This window comes from Pyxicephalus adspersus, chromosome 2, assembly GCF_032062135.1.
Source record: "Pyxicephalus adspersus chromosome 2, UCB_Pads_2.0, whole genome shotgun sequence".
NCBI lineage: Eukaryota > Metazoa > Chordata > Amphibia > Anura > Pyxicephalidae > Pyxicephalus > Pyxicephalus adspersus.
The window spans coordinates 117,580,739-117,591,143 of NC_092859.1; the positions used below are offsets into that span (position 1 = coordinate 117,580,739).

The 10,405-nt window shown below is 38.9% G+C and overlaps 1 protein-coding gene across 15 annotated transcripts in view; it reads right to left on the bottom strand.

The window, feature by feature from the left end:
• The window catches only part of TPM1 (tropomyosin 1), a 32,656-nt gene extending 22,466 nt beyond the window's left edge, over positions 1–10,190 (bottom strand). For 2 of the 15 annotated variants that reach the window (XM_072402096.1, XM_072402095.1), the window contains exon 1: positions 1,060–1,332. In XM_072402096.1, coding sequence (XP_072258197.1) covers positions 1,060–1,191 — 132 coding nt within the window. In that variant the 5' untranslated portion in view covers positions 1,192–1,332. Of the gene's footprint in view, positions 1–1,059; positions 1,333–8,746; positions 8,873–9,072; positions 9,199–9,920 lie in introns of those variants that run through there. The other 13 variants (XM_072402097.1, XM_072402099.1, XM_072402098.1 and 10 more) reach the window with 13 other exon arrangements.
• Positions 10,191–10,405: the final 215 nt, after the last annotated feature.

Here is a 10,405-nt window from a genome sequence, read left to right on the forward strand (position 1 = left end):
TTTGGTACCCTTACCAGGTGGCAGACAATAGGGGGGGATTTGGTACCCCTACCAGGTGGCAGACACTAGGGGGGATTCGGTACCCCTACCAGGTGGCAGACACTAGGGGGGGATTCGGTACCCCTACCAGGTGGCAGACACTAGGGGGGATTCGGTACCCTTACCAGGCAGCAGGCCCTAGGGGGGGGAGTTTGGTACCCTTACCAGGTGGCAGACACTAGGGGGGGATTTGGTACCCCTACCAGGTGGCAGAAACTAGGGGGGGGATTGGTACCCTTACCAGGCGGCAGACACTAGGGGGTACATACCTACAAATGTCAGTTTTTTCTAATGAATGCAGAACCCTTCCAATAACACAAGCCATATTACAACAGATCAATCATAACGCATACCAGATGACATGACCTGAGCACAAATAAAGGAATTGCCTTCACAAACACACACAGCACCACACCCCAGGTAGATGAGGGAGATAAGGAGTTAAGTGTGTTGTCCAGATGAGCCCTGTTGCATGCCTGACATTCTCTAGTACATTCACAGGCCATCCCCTCCCTCCCAGCCTGGAAACAAACTGCCCTGGGGGGTAGATACCATACACAGTTGTACACACTGACTGCAAGCTCTTGGGACCAGACACCTTTATCCCTCTACTAACCTGACAAACCTGTCTGTTCTAGAAGGTTCATCAGACAATGTAGAACTAGCACACATACATAAGACAGTTTACAGGACAAATACAAGAAGTGTGTTCAGGCTTTCAAACCCCCTCCCTGTCCCTTCTGGTTTCATGCAGAGCAGATCAGGCATTCACCTCTGCCACATTAATCTGGTGAATACAATAAACACTGTTCAGGGTAATAGAGGGAGATCTGCTGCAGTGCTAAAGGTGACAGGAGGCTACAGGGCATGGCACAGGTGTGGGAACAAAGTTACCCCGGTCAGTTGTAGGCGAGATGGGGCGTGGCCGGGAACCCATAAGAGGGGACACACACATAGTATATAACGGAGGGGGGTCACCATGGAGACATTTGGGGTGTACAGAGACACAATCATCCTTACCGTCTCCCGGAGCTTCCTCTCCGTGTCCCGCTCCCTCTGCAGTCTTTCTGCCCGCTCCTCCGCTGTGTCTGCCTGGTCTTGGAGGCTTTTGATTTTCCTCCTGACGGCCTCTAGAGAAGTCATGCCGGCCATTTCTGTCAGAGCTCAGCTGGGAGACAACTTACTTCCGGCTACTTTTCTCTTAATTCTAATGTGAGGACGGGGACTTGGTTCCTCTAACTGCTTTCACTCTGACTTGCTCAGTCCGCATACAGGAAGTCTCCTCCTTACATAGGCTCCATCCCCTACAATTAACCCTATCACTTGAGGACGCCAGCGGGGCCTGACACGTAGAGGCGGCACTACCCTGCCAAGGGCTGTATGGTGACCCGCAGGCTAAGACCTCCGCTAATGGCACAGGGTGGGCTGACAGTCACTGCACAGACACACCTAGATAGATGACTATGGTACGATGCCAGGTGCAGGGGGCGCTGCTGCCATCTGATGGCTGAATAGCGAATTACACACTAGTTCATCTCACAGGTGTGAAGTCACTGCATTCATTCATTCTTAGTACAAGTAGTCCCTGGGTTTACATACAGGATAGGGACTGTAGGTTTGTTCCTAAGTTGAATTTATATGTAAGTCAGAACAGAAACATTATTTTAATAAATGCAGTTAGGACAGATGTTTGTCTCAACATATTATTAGGCAGCGTGGTGTCAGTTACTGTATAAAATCCTCACTGTGAGTTAATCACAATGCAAAAAAAAAAATCTTTAAAGAGCCTAGACATTCATTAATTTCTGGAGCAAGCTGTGCTTTGATATGCAAAAAGAAACAACTTGTTTTGGTCATTAAAGAGTTACAAGAGGCTGCAGAAAGAACTAAGATCACCCACAACCTCAGCTGTGTTTAGCAAAACATTTCCTCTGCAAGTCATGCAAACTGGCCCCTCCATTCTGCACACAGTGAGCAGGGAAGCCCTGTTCGTTTGTATCTAGGAGGCATCTGTATGTTGGATGTCCTTAACCTGCAGACTACCTGTATTGTTCAGTTTCTAGTTCAATAATCAGACACTTCTTCCAAGTGTTTTCCAGATCTAAGGGTTGAGCAGGCTGCACACTATGAAATAGCATTATTTATGCACAAATAACACAATATTGTGTTTTCTCCGTTTAAGCACCCCGCCTTTTAGCAGAATCACCACTTTAAGAACAATCTTTAGTAATAAAAGATGGCGTTCACCATATTGTGACATGTAGCCTGATTGCCACTGGTTAGCAAAAAGTGTTTGCCGCTTTGAAAATGGAGCTGTGTGCATAGGCCACAATAGAGATCAGTGCTGTTTGTTTCCAAAAACATTTACATTGTGGCCATGATCGCTACTTTTTAAAAGTGAAGATCAAGACCACAATGTACGTCAAAAACTGACTGCCATTTTTAAGTGGTTGTGGCTTGAAAAAAATAGGTTTTTATCATGTCTGACTTTGTGTTTGCATGTATCTAATATGTGTTTGCATTCTTCATGATAAACAGATTAACAGATCTGTTTAACAGATAAATGACAGATTCAGTAGGGAGGGTGGATCCCAGCGTAATGGATGTGATAAGTATGCAAACCTAGAAAATAAAGAGATCTCTGAGAGGTATAGGATATTGGTATGTGAGTTGCTGGTTCTGCATTTGCCTAAAACTAATATTTTCTTTTTGTCTAGACTAAAATGATGAAAAGTCAAAGAAAGCCGTAAAGAGAACTAATTTCACTAGGTAACATCTATATTTATCAGTTCTGGGTGTTCTGATCAGTAAATTGATTACACAAGCTGGATGAATAGGTGTCAATGGCATCAGGAATGTGGGTAATATTACAAGGAGGGGCAAATCTCACCAATCATGAGGACCTCACACACCACCTGGACCTACCCTAATGGATGGATATATATGTGGCACAAACAGTAATAACTTTGTTTTCTTATATCCTTTAGTAATATTCGGTAGTGTATGGCAATCCTATATGTGGATATCACCTGTACAGATCACATCTGACGCTCATATCCTTCTATATATTACTGGATGGATTCAATGTAAATATATAAAGCACTATGTGGTGGTTGTTGACTATTAATGCCAGTAAGCCAGATGCATGGATCATTTTATGTGATTATCGTTGGCCAATTTACCCAAGTAAGGAAAAAAATTATAGCATTTTAGTTGCAGTGTGAAAGTTTTCAAATTCATTCATTTATAGCCAATTATAAGTCAATAATTAATCACAGTAGTAAAATGACACTAAGAATTCCAGACTTGGTTGAACTTATTATGAATTTGGATTTTTTAAGATTACTTTTTGCACAGAGCTGGTAATGCTTTCTAACCTGAAAGTTTTTTTTTCCCAGGAGAAAAGGGAGTGATGATTGCATGCCAATGATTTGTGTATAATGTCAGGAGTGGGGGTGGCAGCAGTACCCTGGCATCTCAGAGTAGCTATGGATGACCATAAATGGCTGGATAAGTAAAGTGCCAATTGCAATGAATGGTTTGTTTCTGACTATCAGAGGGTGATAAGGAGCACAAGAAGCACTACCAGTTAGTGCACAGGGAGTGGGGTTCAGTCCTTTACTTTTCTTTGTAGAAAAATCGAAGCATTACAGTACTGTGTGTACTTACCATAAGGCAAATATTACACAGAGTCCATAGATGGCTGATTTACTAAACAACTCAAATCTGTTCACTATGCTGTGTGAATTTTGCAAAATGAACAGGCTTTACTAAATCAGCCATGGTGGAACTATCAGCCTGGTAATAGTCACCCTAATTATCAGGGAGAAAAGATTATTTCACATGAGGAGAAAATAAGGGTCAGTGCATTATTTGTGCTTTAAAGGAATGTATTACTTTTCGAAGCAGCAAAAAAAGTAAAAAAAAAATGATTAAAATCCCTATGTGTGTAATTAGCTAACATTAGCTAGCAATGTACCTAGCAATACCTAGCAATATAAATGCTGTATTTAAACCTGCACCAAGATCACTGCAGCAAATGGATTAGCACCCTGCCCACACAATAAATTGCTAGCTAGTGCCAGTCTATTATATATGATGACTCTTAAACTTTATGAAAACTGCATTGTACCTAAATTTATATAATTTATATTTTATATTCTGAATACAGACATTGAAAAATCAGTCAAATTAAATTCCTTAAATTAAATCAGTTTTCTTATTTACTTTGCTGTTCTTAGGATTATACAAACATACAGTTTGTACATTTGATATAATTGTCAACAGAATGAAATGTAACAGATGGGTAAGGTAAAATCTTGCTGAACTGAACCGAATCCATCATTCAAATAATTAGGGTGATTGTAGATTGTAACCAACTTTACACAGACATCTATAAATCTGGTCACTTTCAATTAATTTAATAAGAGGAGGATTTTCAGATCTCTCTGTATTGTAGAGGTCATTTTATTCATCATTATAAGTGACATTTGTATAATGAGATACAAGGTAATGAAGACTAACCGGTGCAATACACTTTCACGCCAATAGAGGGAGCTAATGACTACTGTATAGGCTTTGACTGTCATACTGTATGATAATATCTCTGGGTTCAATAGATATTGTTAGGGAGGAAATTACACTGCTTTCTGGGGTCACAAAAATATTAAACACACTTAAAAGCTAATATATGCATTCCTCTTTTATAAACTATATGTAGCTATTATTAAAATGCACATGTAATAGTCTAACAATATAACATAAGGTTTTACATGGGCAGAATTTTTCATTTAAACAAAAGATAGGAGATCTGGCTTGCCTAAAGACAACCTGCACCCCAACAGGCTCTCCTAAAGAGAGCCAATTTGTTACCCTTTTAGTCATTTATATCCTGTATTTCAATTGTTTCTTTTTCTGCAAGTATTAAGATTAAGAATCCCCCTTATTTAATAAAGTGTGAAATGGGGTTAGATCAGCCATTCCTGTGTGGGAAAGGCTCTGTTACTTTAAAATACTGATGTACAGGATTGAATATTTAAAGTAAGCTAATGTGCATTGTATTTCACAAAGGGCCATTCTGTTATTTGATTCACCTATAGTTGGAAACTCAATTGGTGAATACTGCACACAACCTATTTAAGGGTTAGCATGCATTCTTGTTGCCTTCTCCACCCTTGTTCTATTTGCACTGATTATTTCAGTAGGCCAAGCGACACCTCAAATGTTCATTTTTTATGAGTAGTTAGTTAGGCAGTGTAAATACAAACTTGGCGTGATGGCTATATAATCAAATATGTCCAAAGGCATGTTCCTTTGTACCATTCTAATCAATATTCATCAGAATTGTGATTTTTACTACATACAAGAAGCAATTATCAGCAGATCAAATGTAATCCCACTATGGAGACTGACTCTTGTATAAACTAGTTTTCTAAAAAATATATACAGAATATAAGGTATAGAACACTAAATACATTTCTTATCAGCAGTCCTAATAAAAGACATGTTAGACATCCTCACTTACTCACCTATTTTAGGACATCTTTTAATAGCTAGCAGTACATTATACTGCATGACGTGTTTAGACAAGGAACAGCCTTATAAGAAGGTTAGAGAAAAAAGTGTAACTCATAGCAACATGATCCTTAGTTTTACTGAAGTCAGATCAAGTAAAAAGATTTACAATCTGTTGCTATGCGTTACAGCATTTCCCAGTCCTGTTTACTGTGTGTGCATATATATATATATATATATATATACATATATGTCAGTTTTTAAAGCAGTAATATACTGCTAATGCTACTATAGAAACACACAGGCTTGGAAGATTCTTTCTCCATTAAGGAGGGTATGTGAATATCAAATTTAGTGCTTTAAAAAAAAATATATATATATATATATATATATATATATATATATATATTACATACACACACATACATATATATATATATATATATAAATCCTAGACATATGGCCCTATATAGACAGATATAAAATGTTGTATTATTGCATACTCTTCCTACTAATGATTCCATGTTTAGTTTTAGTACTACATTTAAAGTAAATGTAATGTCTATATATGTAATTAATGTTTGCATAATAAAAGTAGCATGATATAAGGTGTTAATTATAACCCATAATTAGTTATACTGAGTCCTCTATAATTACATTGATCTAATAAAATCTCTCCTATTTTTTTTTCTAATTTTGCATCTCTCATCTGTGCAAACATTGTATCATATGTGATCATGTTTGCTGTGCCTGTGCCAAAATTCAGGCACTAATTATTCAAAACTTCCCTTTCAGGTAATATGTTGGCAGAGAAAAAAAATAGGTCTGTGGAATATTTGATTCACTGCATGAAACTGCCTAGCCTTGGGCTTTCCTATAATAAACCAATTCATTAAGACAAGCCTCTACGCGCTTGTTACATTAAATAAACAGCAATAACTGTTCTGAGCTGAAACCTGCAGATGAAATCCGCTCTCTCAGTCTGGATTCTGCATGGAGAGCGATTTCTAAATAGTCAACATACTTTTCCTTATAAGGAATATCTGTCTGGATTCCATATGCAGCCGCTTTCACTCCACAATACAGAATGTTCCATTGTATCATAGACTGCAAGCTTCAGACCTGTGCACTGCTACCATTATAGTGTACATTGTGCCAACAGAACTAAAGGGAACTGTCAATATGCTTCAGAATCACTTCCTAGAATAGCCTTCTTCCTAAAACATATCACTTATGACATTCCTAGTTATAAGATTACTTTATAAAACATGCAAGTAGAATATTTACATCATATTATTTTTATAGCTAAAATATTAAACAAGCTATGTTAATAATATGTATTTATTATATATATAGATTTAATAACTTTGGTTTGTTTTAACTTAGTGATTGTGAATTATGCTGTAGAAGTGGATTTATAATGTAAAGAGAAGCTCATGTATGGTATACTGAAGGATCCACCCAGGACAAAGTTATTTAACCTTTGACAGGGAGCAGACAGCTGAGGCATGAGAGTCTTGAGTGTATACCATATAAAGCTCTGAGTTATATATAAACCAAGTGTGTGCCTATCTCTGCACTCTGCAGGAACAGCAAGTATCATCTTCCTCCTTCCTTTACTGTAAGGGCTAGAGTTCTCCTTGGCAGATGTATGACAGAATGGCAGAAAGAGGTCACTGCAAAATTTAAATGTCTCCTGTCATCTATAAAGATTTCTGCCTCTGACCTCATCAGCTAACAATGGCTGGACGTCAGACTTTGCCTTTGAAATTGTTAATCCCTTTCCCATTTTTCTGCCATGCTGTCACACACCTTGCATATCTACACTAAAAGTTGTTGGATGAGTGTCCTTTTTGGGATAGGGGCTATTTTTCTATTCACTAAATATAATGTAAGAAATGTAACACAGAACTATTTGGTTCAGCACATTTCTAAAAATTGGCTTTTATGATCTTGGAAAATGAATGAGTTGTTTGCAACACTGTTTGCAGCAACTGAAAGAACCCAGACTGGAAAGGCAAATGTTGGCTGATTTTTGATATCCATTACAAAAATAGATTTAAAGGCCACATTCAAGTTTAGGGAATTATTAATAATAATATTAATCTTTTTTTTTATAAAATTCCAAAATATTTTTGGAATCATCAGGGATCATCAGAAAGATTTCCAGTGTTTAACTACATTGCTCTGGAGGTTTAACACCTAAAAATCTATGAAGCCACCGTGAAAATAGAACTAAAGCTAGCTCTGGGCCTGTAATATATGGATCGCTTAAAAACATTGATAAAGGACTGGACAGGTCAGAGTCCACTTACCCAATCATGTGCAGGGGAACTAAAAAATTAGCAACTGCACATGATTAGATCATTATTGAGAAAGGACTTTGCTGGGTTACAGGAGCAGTCTACTTTTTGATTCTAATCCAAAACGCACCAGTATAATTCTCCAGCCCCTCCCCTGTCCTAAACTCTGTTATATCTCTACAGGGCTAACTGATCAAAGTTGGAGGAAAAAAAAACAAAGGGTAGTGGCCTATAACAGCCAATTAGGATATGGTCTAATTTTTTAATTACATTTGAGATAAAATATACTCATGTGCTAATAGATACAATAATGACATAAGTCTATGTATCCTATTACTTATTTGGGTATAAAACACACATACATATATATGTGTGTTTATAGGTGTGCTTATCAGAAAAAACAAGATTCTGTGTACAGCATCTATGTATATAAGTTATTTAGTAAATATTAGTTATGAGAAGTTCATTAATATGTTATATATTATTATTAATAAACAGGATTTATATAGCGCCAACATATTATGCAGCGCTGTACATTAAATGGGGGCTCAAACCAAATGATAGTGGTCTATCACAATTACACATTTTAGTTGTGTTAACCCAAATTGTGCTGAGGGGTCCACTAATGACCAGGAAATACTCCCCTATAGCCCCTTTAGGCTCCTCAGACAGTAATAGGTAAATTATTAAAAGAACATTAGACAACTTATCAGATTTACATTTGTTAATGTAAGTACACAACAGAAATATATACAAGTTGTAATGTAATGGCCCACGCCCCTACGTGACACATGCAGTGCAATATGGCCAGGAATGTCTGAACAGAACAGGTGCAAAGCTAGTGTCTTTGGGATGTGCAATGGTTGGGGACTTTCTCAACCTTAACTTACATCAGTGGCTTTCTTCTCAGCAAGCTCCAACTTCTCCTGGGCATCTTTAAGAGCTTCTGAATATTTGTCCAGCTCATCCTCAGTACCCTTCAGTTTCTTCTGCAGTGCTACAAGTTCATCCTCCAGCTGTGCCAGGGTAGTACCGATGCCATGGGGGGCAGTGGGTGCACGGACGAGGGCAGTGACGAGGGGGGGTAATAAGGTGTGGCGGCAGGCAACAGAGGTGCAGAGGGGACAGTACAGGACAGGACCGACAAGGAAAGAGAGAGAGAGAGAGAGAGAAGAGAGATAAGCGTTAGACAGTTGTCATTGGTACAGTTGTATACCTTAGTAGCCTTTTCTTCAGCAGTTAGGAGGCTCTCTTCAGCCTGGTGAAAGTCATCCATAATCTTATCCCTCAAATCCTCTGTCTGCCGCAACTGCTTTTCCAATTGGGCAATCTCATCCTCTAACTAAGTGGGGTTATACCGGTCAAAAAGAAGAAAAATAAGAGATATAAATGTATACATGTACTTTGCTAATATATCTATTTTATATAATGTATATGTAGATACATTATTGCATTAAGTAGAAGGAGCCAATGGAACAATAATTGTGTGACATCTGCCCATCGAGAAATGCTTATTCACAAATACACAATAAAAGAAATGGAATCCATTTAGAGAAGTAATACCAAAAATGAGCCATTCTGTTTATCCTTTGCTGGTTTTGTGAATAAGCCTTTCGGTAAAGCAGGAACACATGAAGTGTATTAGAGATGCTCCAATAGGTCAATATTGGCCTTCAGCTCTTTAAAAATCATCACCCCAATGCTGAGCTCTGTGACAATCACATCTTTAAACAAATCTAAACATATTATGTGATTGTCATTTTCAGTAACCCACATGCGTAAAACATATGTTCCATTTCTCAGATTGGTCCACATTTGTCTATTGGCTATCTATCACATGTAACTTGGATCAGATCAGCTGGTAGGACATCATGGGTCCATTCAGTGACAGTTTATAAAGTGATGCTTAAACTTTCCCAAATAGTCATAGAAAAAAAAGGTTAAAAGGATGGCATAGGAAATCTCTTGAATTAAAAGCAGGACCGGGTGGCACTTGATGCCCTCCATGGGCACTACTCTAGGACCTTAGAGGGCAATGGTGGAGTAGGGAATGTCCAAGCAGACCTGTTTGCTCTTGTCTTCTGCTCCCTTCTTGTCGGCTTCAGCCTGTTCTGCTCTGTCCAAGGCATTTTCCTTGTCGAGCTTGAGCATCTGCATCTTCTTCTTGATGGCGTCCATGGCTGGTGTTTGGGCTGGGGGCTAGTCACACACAGAAACTGGACAGAGAATAGGAGGTTTGGAGGATGCAGAGAGAGCTTCCTTCTTAGACTGAGCCCTGGGCTGGAGTGCAAACTCTCAGCTGTTCCAGCCTCAGAAATATGTACCAGGGATGGGTGAGGGGGGGGTAAAAAAATTCCTTCGGAAACCCAAAACTTTTTTGGGGACCTTGCCTCCTGGGCCCACCTGCGGCTTTTTTTTAAGGATGGCTCCTTCTATTCGCTGCAGCCGACCATTTGACTGCATTTGACTATATAAGGGGTGTGATGGGCAGAGGCATACATGGGCTGGATGGGAGGGGGAGGCTGGGGGAGAGCAGCCTGTTCCTATTT